Source organism: Orcinus orca, chromosome 2, assembly GCF_937001465.1.
Source record: "Orcinus orca chromosome 2, mOrcOrc1.1, whole genome shotgun sequence".
NCBI classification, from domain to species: domain Eukaryota; kingdom Metazoa; phylum Chordata; class Mammalia; order Artiodactyla; family Delphinidae; genus Orcinus; species Orcinus orca.
The window spans coordinates 187,343,822-187,357,390 of NC_064560.1; the positions used below are offsets into that span (position 1 = coordinate 187,343,822).

The 13,569-nt window shown below is 49.0% G+C and overlaps 2 protein-coding genes across 15 annotated transcripts in view; both read right to left on the reverse strand.

Moving 5' to 3' along the window:
* Window positions 1-13,569, reverse strand: part of FOXN3 (forkhead box N3) — a 404,228-nt gene that overhangs the window by 227,787 nt on the left and 162,872 nt on the right. For 10 of the 14 annotated variants that reach the window (XM_049705635.1, XM_033418430.2, XM_049705633.1 and 7 more), the window contains one exon: window positions 8,064-8,620. In XM_049705635.1, the coding sequence (XP_049561592.1) occupies window positions 8,064-8,606 (543 nt within the window). In that variant the 5' untranslated portion in view covers window positions 8,607-8,620. Of the gene's footprint in view, window positions 1-8,063; window positions 8,621-11,752; window positions 11,938-12,349; window positions 12,662-13,162; window positions 13,461-13,569 lie in introns of those variants that run through there. The other 4 variants (XM_033418439.2, XM_049705643.1, XM_033418423.2 and 1 more) reach the window with 4 other exon arrangements.
* EFCAB11 (EF-hand calcium binding domain 11) overlaps window positions 1-13,569 on the reverse strand; it is a 585,886-nt gene that overhangs the window by 110,619 nt on the left and 461,698 nt on the right. The gene's annotated exons all lie outside the window — the stretch shown is intronic.

The window sequence follows — 13,569 nt, forward strand, 5'->3', positions numbered from 1 at the left end:
ACTGTTCCAACACATCCCTTGGGTCCAGCAACATGCATCTCCTAGACCGCCTAGACTTCTGTGACAGAAAATCTCAGGCTTGCTTAGTAAGAGAACCAGCATTTTATTTGCGATTGCAATGGGCTCAGCTAAAAGACTACATTCCCCAGCCTTCTTTGCGGCCAAGAGGGGTCATGTGGCCAGGTGCTAGCCAATAAGATGAAAGCAGAGTGCGGGGTGGGGGGTGGGGCCTGTTTCTGGAAAAGTTCCTTAAAATTGGTAACTCAATGGAACCCCTTTTTGTCCTTCCCTGCGTACCCCTTTCTGCTCCCTAAAATGAGAACAAGCTAGCAGATGCCATCTTGGACCATAAGAAGACTTTGAGAATGGAAACCAGCAGTGTATTAAGCACAGTAGAGCAGAAAGATAAACGGAATGTTGATCTCTGTCCAATACTTCAAGACTTACTTTATGTGACAAAGCAATGCACTTCTAGCTTAATTCACTGTTATTTGGAGTTTCTATTTATAATAGAAACAGTCAAACCTCATCCTAACTACTCTATTCTTGGAGGTCTCATGTTCATTCATGCTTTGTTAACAATTTATTCAAGTGCCCCCTGCCCCGCCCCCCCTAAGGAATATTCAAAACTTGTCCGTTACTGTCTTTTATGTCAGCTCCAAGTGCCCCTCGTTGGGGAGGGGAGGCCTCCTTGACTGACCTCAATGACACCAATCACTTACTGATCTGGTACACTTCTCATACCTGTGACGGTTCACTCTTCTTTATTTATATTTTTATAATGTCTCCTATTTCACTGGAATGTAAACTCCTAAAAGGCAAGAACCAAATCTCGTTTTCAATTTTAACCTTTGATATCACCAAACAATTCTATTGAATAAAGTAACTAATAAGCAGAAGGTGCTCGAAGCCCCTTAAATTATAGGCAATGAGATACTGATGTCCTAGTAACAGGGAGGCATTCCACAGGAGCGGCGGGATGCAGTTCCTACCGTCTGAAAACTTTAAGCCAGTGTTGAAGCAAATGTAGCCAAGATAAATTCTTACAGGGCTGGTTGGATGTATTCATTGAGAGAAGCCGCAAAAAAGTTAAAAGCGACAAGGGTGGAGAACAAGAATTAAACACTTTAAGGGGTCCACGAATCCCAAATCTGCAAACAGAAGACCAGCCTAATGAACACAGTATCATCGAAACGAACATTACATTAGCTTTTAAATGTATCATCATCTGTTTCAAGTGCAAAAATGTCCACTGGGAAGGAGACAGAATTTTCTAAAAAATCTACAATCTGCCATCATATTGCTCAAGCTTAAGAGCATTAAGATGGCCAAGGGCTCCATGAGAGGATACCGATTAATCCCAACAACCCATCGCTATTTGTGAAAGAAACGGAACACATGACTTTCAAATAGGAGATCGGTGTGCCAACTTCCTATATTATTTAGCACAGGGAATTATCCTGCAGCTAAAGTGATTTCAAAGGGAAGTCCTAGAGCCTCTTCAGCTCAACAGGGGAGGTCCTGAGAATAATTTCTTGCTGGTTGCATATCCAGCCAGTACGTCAATGAAGAAGCATCTCATAGACCTACCTAGGGACTACCAAGCCCTACTTTGCAAAATGATACTGGACAGATACATTAATGGGGCCCTGTGATCCCAAAGAACCAAGCTTTCCAGAACACGTGTATAGATCCTCATCAAGGTCAACAGCAGGGGAGTCTGTGAGGACTAGAAAAGCAGGGTATCCTTGAAATGGAAGGGCCAGAAAAGCAATGATGTGAGAAACCAGAAAGAGATAAGTAAAAGGGGGAGAGAGAGCTGAAAGAAGGGCTTCTGCTGGTGAATTCCGTTAGCCAGAAGGAATTTCTGCAGGTGGGGCTCACTGGACCACGAAGTCTTTCTAGGCCATGGCCACATACATTCAATCTTGCACCCTTTTAGCACTTTGTATAGGTAAGTATAGTACGTACTGAGCACAACAGGTGCTTTAAAAAGTTTGTCGAATGAATGAATGAGCAATGAACAGCTGGCAAGAGCAAGACAACAGAAATGTCAAGACAGAGCAGTGCCTGGAAGGAACAAATGGGCAAGATCGGCGGGGCAGCGTGGCCGAAGGCAGTACATAGATTTTTTGGCCTCACTGAGGATGCTGGTATGAAGTGCTTCCTATTCCAGGGCCTGTGACATGGGGGTATGTTTATTTCAGGGCCCCCAGAGACGGCCTGAAAGGCTGGTAACGTCTCAGCCTTCCAAGGCTACACAGCCTATAGCATAGACAATGGAAAGCAGCCTGCCAGGGAGTGGGCGCTGGTGAGAAAGAGGCTGTGTTCCTACTGCTGTCCAGGGCAGCGCCAGCGCAGGGACAAACGGGACCGTCACTTGCCCCAGAGGCCACGGAAGAATCTTATACACTTCATCTCATTTTTGCATGTCCTACCATCGAACATTACCCTGATTTTTAGTAATTTACTCATCAGGACAGAACTGCACAGTTTTTCAAAGAGCATCATTTATCCCCACCCCCCAAAACATAATAACAGTAGTAGTTACGGGCTTTCTTCTTCCTAAAATGACCATCACAGGAATGGGGGCTATTTCACGGGAAAGGGAAATGCTGCGGTCGCACCCCCAAGAGGAGGGAATGAGAGCAACTGTGATATGGGGGTGTTGCCATATAAGAGGTGCTCCATTTTCAAAACTGCCTTTGAAAAAGAATTTCATCCACCAGGATGGAAAAGCGAACACCAAGGGGGCTGGGAATTAGAGGGAGAACTTGTATAAACAGTGTCTAGGCAGGGAGAAGGGGCTTTGAACTTGGGCCAGACCTCAGTGGAGGGGACCTGGGAGGCAGGGGGCCTGGGAAGAGCCTGGAAACAGGGAGCTGGAGGGCCACGATAGGCTTCGTGCAAACGCCGACACCCTTCCAGCTGCTTGACAAGGACAGAGCTTGGCCCCGTCCTGACAGCACAAAAGTATTCTCTATATTTACCTTTCTCTATCCTGTACCCGCAGAGTAAATTCTGAGTTTATCTGGGTTATTTTAATTCCCCTATAACTCATGATCATAGGCTACTTTGGGGAAGCACATAGAGATCATCTACAGCAGCGTCTACACTGAGAACGTGTGCTCAGGCACCAGAGTTAACTTCAGCACATGCCGTTTAGATTTGCAGGGAATTCAGGTGAATTCCTATTGTGCTACTTACTAGCTGCGTGACCTCCAGCAAGTTGCTTAACCACTCTGAGCTTAACTCATCACCTATTTTAAGAATGAAACTAGGGCCTACCTCATAGGGTTGTAGTGAGAAAGAAATGATATATTGGGAAAGCACAAAGAAAGTATTCCATAGTAAGTCCACTATTGTTATTATAATACACCAGTGGTTCTGCACCTTTCCAGGGTCAGAGGTCCCATTAAGAACCTAAAAACCGATCAAACAAAATCTTGAGATCCTCTAGGAGAATGCATAGTCACGTGACATGTTGTCAATAATTTCAGGCTGTTTGCAAAGCCTCTCACATTCACAGAGCCCAAATTAAGAAGCTTCGGGTAACAATAAACTCTTGCTTCTATAGCTGAGAAAACTGAGGCCCAAGACAGCCATGTATCTCCGGCATCAGAACTAGAACCAGGTATCTTGGCTTCCAATCCAGGCCTCTTTCAACCAAGACAAGCTGCTTATGTTTACAAGCTAAAACTGTACTTAAAGCACTCGGCCCTGGATATAATAAACATATTTCTGTACACTGTTTCCTTTATAAACCCTGTTATGACAACAATGTGTTTTGTTAAAGTGTCAAGTGGGGAAGTAAAGAAAAAGCAGAGAAACAGCAAACACACACCCCTGAGCCATTATGATCCAGTTTATAAAAAAATAAAAAGTACACTTTACTTCTCCTTTACAAATACTCGGAGAGGTTAGTACATGCTAATCTTACGGTTCCAACTGAGAACTGTATTTAGGAAATAACCGAACTGAATCCCAGACTTTGGACCTCAATCTTGATTGATGTGGGCAAAGGGCATCCACAGATGAAACCGTAAGATGAAAGGCTTACGGGGACTTTGCAGAGGAGGAAGCAGCCGACTCTACGTGAACCCACAACACGAGCGCAGCATCCCCAGGAGTGGGTCAACCAGCCTTCCTGATGTGAGGAGGCACGAGACTCGTCTATAAAGTATTCCTGAGGGAAAACAAGCCGGAATGGGATCTAGCCTTTTAGCACTTACTTCCATTTCACAGAATATACGTACGAGGGGACAGAGGAACAAGCTTCATGAAACCCCAATGAAGCAGACGTATTACGTGGAGGGGTCTATTGGACAAGGAAGGGGCAGGGGTCTGCCGTGGATGGAAACAGGCTGAAGAAACAAAGCCAAATGCAATGTGTAAACAATGTTTGGATCCTTATTCAAACAAATATTTTGTAAGCCATCCAGGATATCTGAACACAGATCTGCCTTTAGGTGATACCAAAGAACTGTTCACTTTATCAGAGGTAACACTGGCATTGTGGTTATGGAAACCGTTCTTACGCACACTAAAATATGTTGGGATAAAATGACATGAGGGCTAGGATTTGCTTCAAAATACTTAAGCAACAGCAAAAAAAAAAGAAAAAGTGAACAAAGTAAGAGAGGCAAGCCCTTGTTAACTACTAAATCTGGTGTGGGCAGTGATGGTGGTTATACCGAGTCACTGTACTACTGTATGCCGTCACTACCATACAGTGACTGATTCTCTCCACCGTATATGCTTGAAATTTTCCATGATTGGAATAAAAACAAAAACAAAACAAAACAAAAAAACGCTATCTTTCAAAGTCCTATTAGAGATAAAACAGGAAGAAAAAAAAAAAAACCTCTATTCTCACCTAACTTATCCATTCATGAGAATATGTCCTTGACGAAATCTCAGCACTGGAAAGAACCCAAAAGGGGATCTAGTTCAGGGATTCCCAAATCTGGCTGTAAGTCAGAAATACCTATGAAGCTTATGAGAATTTCAGTTTTCCCCAGCCCACCTCAAACCCACTGAATGAGAGTCTACAGGAAGGGGCCGAGAAGCGGCGGTTGTGTGCAAGTGCCGCAGGTGATTCCGGTGCCACCCAGGTTGCTCCCTCTCCAGCACCCCACCAAGCAGCCGTGCAGCAGGGGGCTGTCCCAAGCCCCCAGGGACAAGGATCACACCACATTCTGCATTCTCATGCTTATGCCACGTTTAAAACCGTGTCCCACACTTTTAAAAAGAAAACAAAAAGCGGAATGGCTAACTCTGCAAACACAGCTCGCAAGGCTTCCATCCTCCCCTTCCCCTGGCATCTTTCTCACCAACATTTGGGCACATTTAGTCACTGTGTTGCAGCAGAACCTCAGCACGGGAGCTACAGCCAAGTAAAATCCTCTGGGAAAACATGAGCTTACCTGAGAGCCCGAGGAGCTTCCCCTGGGCAGAGTGTGAGGGAAATGCCTTTGCCTTACTCAGCTGGCCACCGGAGAAAACCACAAATGAAGGGGTCGAGACCAGTGCCTGAGGGTACCCGGGAGTCTGCCCCTCTCAGGGCAGCCAGCAGCTGGCCCCAAGGTTATCCGAGGAAAGAGGAGTAAAATGGGGAGTTCACACACCTTGCTTTGTTCTCACAGCATCACAAACCCCGGGAACAAACTCCCAGCCACACAAGTGACTGGCATCTGATCAGAAACATGTTAATACAGGTCGGTACGCCCAGGAAGCCAGAACTCAACATTTCACAAGATAAACAAACTCGAGCCCTTAAAACCATTCCCTTTCTACAGGCGCTATCTGCAGAATGACAACCATCACCCCAGGAAAACACGACTCCCAGAGCGGGGCAGGGGGGTGCAAGGGGGTGACGGCGCTCCTGCCAGAGTGCTATCCAACGCCCGCCTGTCACTCCCCAGGCTGATGAATAATACTCCCGAGTCTCTCTGCATACTTTGGAGCTGGTCTTGTTTAACATTTCAGAGTGTGCATTTGCTAAATTACTATTATGTGCCCCGGCGTGATGACAAACACGCCGACCCAGGCATGTGGTAACTTGCAGAATCATTTCACACCAACTTAAAGCCCTGATCATTGCTTCATCAGGGACGTGCTGCTCTGGCGGACCTGACAGCCCTTTCTTCTCTACCTTCTAACCCTGGAATTGCTTCCCAAGATTTTCCCTTTCTTGAGCACCCACCCATATGGAAGTTTTTAAGACCACAGACTTGGTTCTTTACAGGGGAGAGACGAATTTTCTCTAAGTTCAAGGAATGATCTTAAAACACTCAGCAGAGCCAAGTCCGGAGGTCGGTCTTAGGATGCCCATGCTCGGATGCGGAGGGGAGGAGAGCAAGTGATGGACACCTGGGGACAGCAGCAGTGCCCCGCGATTGTTACAGTTACATAAAAATAAGGACGTAACTGGGAAGGCAGGGCCCAGAGCACTCAGGAGTGTTCACACTTGCACGCTGGATCCAGGCACCACCTGCACCCACGATCAGCGGCAAAGCTCCGCAGTTTCCACATCTTTCCTCTTCCTGGGCAACACCCCCCTCAAACCCTGCATGACCACACTCCATCTTTTTTTTTTTTTTTTTTTTTTTTGCGGTATGTGGGCCTCTCACCGCTGCGACCTCTCCCGCCGCGGAGTACAGGCTCCGGACGCGCAGGCCCAGCAGCCATGGCTCACAGGCCCAGCCGCTCCGCGGCATGTGGGATCCTCCTGGACCGGGGCACGAACCCACGTCCCCCGCATCGGCAAGCGGACTCCCAACCACTGCGCCACCAGGGAAGCCCCCACACTCCATCTTAACATAAACTCTGGGTGAACAGCATCTGCAGACAAACGTGTCCAGTGGCAGCAAGGAAAAATAGGGCTTCACCACTGCCACAGTCGTAGTCTTCCAGGCCAAGGACAAGTAGAATCTTCTCAGGCTCAAGATTCAACTGGAAGCACATACCTGTTCCTGGAAAGAAAGAAATGAAAGGCCCCAACCCTGCACAGCTGCTGAGCCCACTCCAGAGGGGTCCTGAGACCGAACCTGAACTTTAAAAAGGTTGGAAAGCAGACCGCCAGCTCCACACCACAGCACCACTAACACGGAAACCAAAACCGTGAGAACAGGGCAACACGAAAACTTTGTGGCGAGTACGTTTTCTGGCAAGTTATTTTAACTGTTGCTACGTTACTTTTCAGAACCCCAAGCTAGGTCACAATTTTGATTTCCAGCTCTAACAGTCAATCCTATTTCTACCGTACCTATTGTGTTCCTTACAAGAAAAATAAAGCAAATTATTAAAACTGTCTTTCTTTAGCGAACCACGAAGCTGGAGCTTTAAAGGCTTTAAAGTCAAAATTCCACCTTCTGAAAGTCAGTCTTACCCTCAGCCCACCTTCCACACTCAGAGGGAGTTTCAAAGTTGCCAAACACTTTGTAGACACCCGATTTCAAGAGAGTCACCTGGGCAATTCGTGTCTTTGGTCTTGGAGTATAGAAGGATGCTCAAATCACCCCCCGCAATGTCCACCACTGTCCATTTATTCCAGAATCCCGGACCAGCTGCCTTTCTCCAAGTTAATATTCAGAACGAAAATAGATGCCATTTTTTTCTAGCCCTCAGTGGCAACTTTCCTCAAATATACAAACACACACACACACACAGAGACATATATATATATGTATGTATGTATACACACACACCTCATGGTTCATGGCTGCCATCAAAATACAGACCTTTGTTTGGTGTCCAAAACCAAAGGGGGACCCACCCACCGACTCTGAAGGACAATGATACTCAGAGCCAATCAAGTCTGTAAACCACCGTTTTGTAACCATGTTCCCCAGTGGGAAACCCTCAATCTGGCTTTAGAAACCCCAAACACAGGAAAAGGAAGTTCTTGACAATTATCTAAATGAATGAAATGAGATCGAATTACCCGCGTTTGTGACTGCTACTTCCCTGTGGTGAATTTACATTCCTGAACATTTTTTATTAATGGAGAGACAGGTTTAATTTCAAAAAGAAAAACGTGAGTTCCAGACCCAGAGGCTTACCTGACTCCTCTCTTTGTCCACTTTCTTAAAACACTTATTCAAGGACAAATTATGTCTCACTGAGTTTTTCCACCCAGTAGGTGCGTTTGCAAAATACGGAAAATGTTCCAAGATCCAGTTGTAGATATCCTTTACCGGCAGGCGCTTGGTTGGAGAGTCCTCGATGGCCATAAATATGAGGCAGCTGAAGGAGTAGGGGGGCTTGCAGTTGGGGTTCTGCCTGGCATCGTAGGGCATGTCGGAGTGGGCAGGGGATGGGGGCGTGTCATCGTCCAGGTCCTGGACGGGGCTGACGCTCCGCAGGACAGAGTCCCCGAAGCTCTTCAGCAGGTTCTTGCTCTCGTGCAGCCAGTTCAGGTTGGTCAGCTCTTCATCTTCCATGGCCCCCTCTTCTAATCGGATGTCAGGCAGAGAAAAGTCGAGGTCATCGTCTTCCTGAAGGGCCTTGGAGAAACCGCTGCCCCGGTAACACTGACTCAGCCCACTGGAGACACTAATTCCTGAGCTTTCTGGCTTCTTACTGGGAGGCATGACTGGACCCATTTACGTGAAGGCTCCTGGGAAACACACGACAGAGAGAAGACGAGGCGGTGAAACCCAAAACAGAGAGGCAGCCATGCCCTCCCTAATGATTATGCCCCCCTCCCACCCCTGCCACCTCTGGGGACCCCCTACCACTTAGGAACATCCCCTCACAGCTCCCACACTGAGTGACATTAACCCACATTCCACCACACAGAGATGCCCGATTAACAGTAGTAAATTCGGTCTACCACGCACATAGCACAATGACCTGTTAGCCCTTAGGTACAAGACAGGAAATGTTCACAGCACCTTTAACGTGCACATGCCAAGAAGAGAATGGGAGGGGGAGGGGTGGATTGGGAGTTTGGGATTAGCAGATGCAAACTATGATATATAGAATGGATACGCCTACTGTATAGCACAGGGAACTATATTCAATATCCTATGATAAACCGCAATAGAAAAGAATACAAAAAAGAATATATATACATGTATAAAATCACTTTGCTGTACACCAGAAACTAACACAACATTGTAAATCAACTATACTTCAATTAAAAAAAAAAAAAAAAAGAATGGGAAATTCCACAATACCTTCTTCCTGATCTATGAAGACTCTCACTGTGACCCTGGAAAAATCAGTTATTGCCTGCTGCCTCAGTTTACCTATTATACATGAATATGTACAAATTCTTTCAAGCTGCACAATAACCACAAAATAAGTGCAACCACAGCCCATGTCACTTTGGGTGACAGGTCTCACTGTTTATCTTTCTCAAGAAAAAAAAGGGACATACCTATAAGTTTAAGGCCAGTTGGTTCAGATTAAATTCAGCTCTTTCCATACAAAGACCGCTGCAACTGCCTAGGAATCAAAACTATGGCTATGATGAGCATAAATTTGGTAATGTTTTATTTGATTTTTTTTTTCCTTCTTTCTCCACAAGTCATAACCTAAAACTGAAACTTTAACATTTGGCAAGTCTAAAGAGCGATGTCAAGGAATTCTGTGGATTCAAACTGGAGGAGGAAGTACATTTAATTTCTCTGGGACACTACAAACTGAACAAAAAAGTGAGTAACGTCAGACACCACACAAATACACGGGAATGTGAAGATAAGCCATTAACTGAAGTTAAAATCGGTGAAAAAATTCAGGAGAGCAACCACGAGCTTCAAGACAGGAAGGCAAATCCAACAAAAACTGCTACAGAATTCTACTCTACCCCTCCTCCATTGTTATCAATGACCTAGAACAGGGAGTAAAATATCTGATGAGGAAAGACAATGGGGGAGGTGACAAGTCCACAAAAAGAATGACCCCGACAGATACAAGGCACATTCACCCCTGAAGCACTCAATGTGAGATGGAAAGAACAGTAAGATAATGAAAGAGGTCTCCCACTCTCCTTCTACAGTGCTCAGACAATGCGCTTGGTGTCTGTTTTATCCTCCACCCCACCCCTGAGTAAGATCAAGCAGTCTATCTAGAAAAAAGAATGAACACATCAAGAGCAAAGACATGATCATTCTAAGGCTCAAAATGCCCACTGATAACATGCCTAAAATAACTGCCACTTCAGCTAGGGAAGCTCTAGAATGAGATTCTAGAAAGCATAATGTGGGGCACTAAACAGCTAGTCAAAGGTGCCTGAGAACGGTAGCAGGCCCCCTCCCCAGAAGTGGACAAACAGAACCTACAGACCGAAGGCCTGAGGGGGAGCTCTCTGGAGCTGCTTGTAGATGTCCAACGCTAAGGACGGAAAACATCCACAGAGACCAAAGTCCCATGGAAGCAGGGCAGTTCAGATACCTACCTCGGGTTCATCCACAGGGAATATTTTTTCATCAAAAAAGGAGGCTAACCTGAGTAGTACAGGACACATTTTAAAGAATAATCTAGTATCTTAAATTTGGGGGTAAGACAGAGACCAGCCTGATTCTTTTACCTTCTTTACGAACAAATCAAAATTAGGCTTGTCTCTCTCAAAGTTTCGACGTACCCCCATCAAAAAACCTAATTTTCTGATAACCAGGAATATCCACATGGTCGAGTACAAAAGAGAACAACGACCCAGCCACTGAAGTCAACTTTAGCTCCAGAGGAAAGTTTTATGTCTCCTGAGCTTCCAAACAGGAAAATTATATCATGGCTGACAGTAAAGTAATTTAATTGCACTGTTGCTATGACAACATGCTGCTCTCTTTCTTTTTAATTTGCTTATTTGTCAGTAGCTTCCCAAAGGAACCAACACGCTATTCTCCACGTTTTCTTTTGTTTTAAACAAACATTGCCAGCTATATGGTTTTATTAGAAGAACAGCACTGTCAAGAAAAGAGGGTTACCAGGGCCCAGCACCCTTGGATCATTTGTCTGCTTTGTGTTTCTGTGCCCCCCATGTTCTCCAACTGTTAACTACATCCCTAGAAATCCCGCATTTTATAGCAACGGTATCAAGAGCTGCTGATCACTACAGTTCCATTTTAAAAAACAGTTCCCAGAAACCACAGCTGAGGAGTTTTCCATTATTATACTCTAACTACATAATTCACCAAATCTTTCTTTCCTCGTATTTTAGAGGGGGGAAAAAAAGGAATCCGGATCATGTGAGTCTGCAGTTAAGCAAACATTTTTAATCTGCTGCCAATAAGGTTGCTCCACCGGATCCGCAAATAGTTATTCACTAGTGACCTCCTTAACAATTTTTCGGTTTGCTATTGGTTACGTCCCCCACACGCACACCCTCTTCTTGTTTTTTTATGACTTGCTGTGTTTTCTTATCTTTTTTTCCTTTTTAACGGAGAAAACGCAGCAGGAAAGCTAGTTTCTTGCCCACTACCAGAGGGCTCCAAATAACTGACAAAGACATTACTGGCCCAGCTCTGAACAGATGCTCAATGTGAACTTTAAAAAGTTGAGAAATCCTCTCCAAGCCGAGCAGGGCAGTTGCGAGTTTGGTGGGGGGGGGGGGGGGAGGGCAACCCCCCCCGCGCGCGCGCACGCACGCACGCGCTCCACTCCAGTCTACTGTACTTGTCAAAAACATTTCAAGGGGACCTGCGGGAGCGGCGATTGGCTGCGTCCCGCGTCAATCAGCGGCGTTGCCAGGCAACAGGGAAACTGCTCTTCTGCCCGTATACAGGGCAATTGGGAGCTCGCATACCTTCACTGCCGGTCAGATGTCATAAACCTTTTATTGGCCGCACCGCGGCGAGCCTTAAAAACACATCAATAAAAGCCCGCCGTCCCCCAACTTCTCCAGGACCCAAGGAGGGTTTCAAAGAGGGCCGGGGTGAGGAGGAGTCAAGCCTCGAGAGTCTCCGGAGACTCTCTCTGCCGGTGCCAAGCCTGCACAGTTTGGGGAGGGGGGGGGGAATCTTTGTTAGGAGGCTGTCTGTCGTCTTGGGGTCTCCCCTTGATCGGCACCCCCTGCCCCGGCCCGAAACGGCGGGGATCCAGTCCTTCGCGGACAATACTAACTCTGTTCCTTTAGGGCGGCTTTTCGGAAATCGAGGCACCGGGAAACAGCCCGCACGTCGGGGCAGGAAACTCTTCGGACTGGGCAACTTCCCCGCTCGGGGGCTCCCGTCTCCCCGCCCGGCCAGGCCCCCCAATCCCGGGCCCTCTCCCCCAGGAACTGCGGAGTCCCCGGTCAGCCGAGAGCGGCGAGGTCGCCTCCTGGACGGCCTCGAACAACTGCCCCCGCCCCGAGTCACCCAAATCCCATTCGGGCGCTGGCGGGAGCGGGGAGCAAACTCACCTGGCCGGAGCGGGTCGCGGGGACGCGGGGGCGCCGCTGCCCTTCAGCGGGAGCCGACAAACTTTCGCAGGCGCCCAGCGGGCATAGCTTGGTGGCCCGGCTAAGGACGCGCGGACGCGGCGCGGCGAGCCCGGGGCGGCGGGCGGCAGGGGCGCGGGGGTCGCGGCGCGGCATGGGACCTGCGGCGTCCGCCGGGCGCGCCGCGCGTCCTCCCGCCGGCCCCGCCGCTCTCCCCGCCCCGTCCCGCCTCCCGCTCGCCTCCGCCGCGGCGCGTCGGGCCGGGGCGCGCCGAGCGGCGAGAAATTGTTTCCACTGCAAACAAAAAAAGGCGACACATGACCAGGCAGGAGGAGGGGAAGCGCGGGGAGGGAGGGGAGCGGAGGGGAGGGACGGAGCGGAGGGGGCGGAGGGAGCGGGAGAGAGGGAAAACGTGGGCCGGGCCGCCAGCGGCCTGGCGCGCGGGGCGCGGACCCGCCGGGGCGGCCCTTGCTGGAGCTCCCCACGCCACGATCGGCCCTGCTACCCGCGCCCGGGCGGTCCCGAGGCGCAGCCGGAGCCGAGACCCGGCTGGGCCGCGCGGACTCGCTTCCCGCGGACTCGCGGAGCGGGGGTGGCCGGCGCGGGCTCTGCGACCCCGGGCAGCCGCGACCGCGATCGGCGGGTCTGGTGAGGCGGGCGGCGCGCGGCCTGTCCCTTCCCCGGGCTCTGGCCACGCGGGCCGGCGGGCACCGCGCCTCTGGCAACGTGTCCCCGGAACGCTCCTACCCATCCGCATGCCTTACATGGCTCGAAAGTAAAAATAAAAAGAATTACGATGCGGGCGAGGCTTGCGAGGGGGAGAAGAGATTCCACTTCTCCCCAACTACGGCGTCCTGGCGGGACTCCCGGGGGCCATCCCCAGCCCTCCTCCAGCTGCCACCTCGTGCCCCGGGAGGAAAGGCACAAAGGCACCGCAGCCTCCCGCCCAGGTGGCTGCTCCTCTCGTCTGTCCGCAGGCGCGTGTCTGCCGGGGGAGGGAGGGTGGCCATTACAGATTACAGAGCAAGAGGCCCGTCCTGAAGGCCAAACCGTGGGGCCTCCAGTGGGTTGTGCTCAACGCCCCAGCCGACCTCTAAGCCTCCAGCGAAAACAAGCCTCATGTCTTTCATATTTAGAGCTTGCACGAACCCCACCGACAACTCGCAGGGCCACCACTCCAAGTCTTCAGGCGCCTGCAAAGA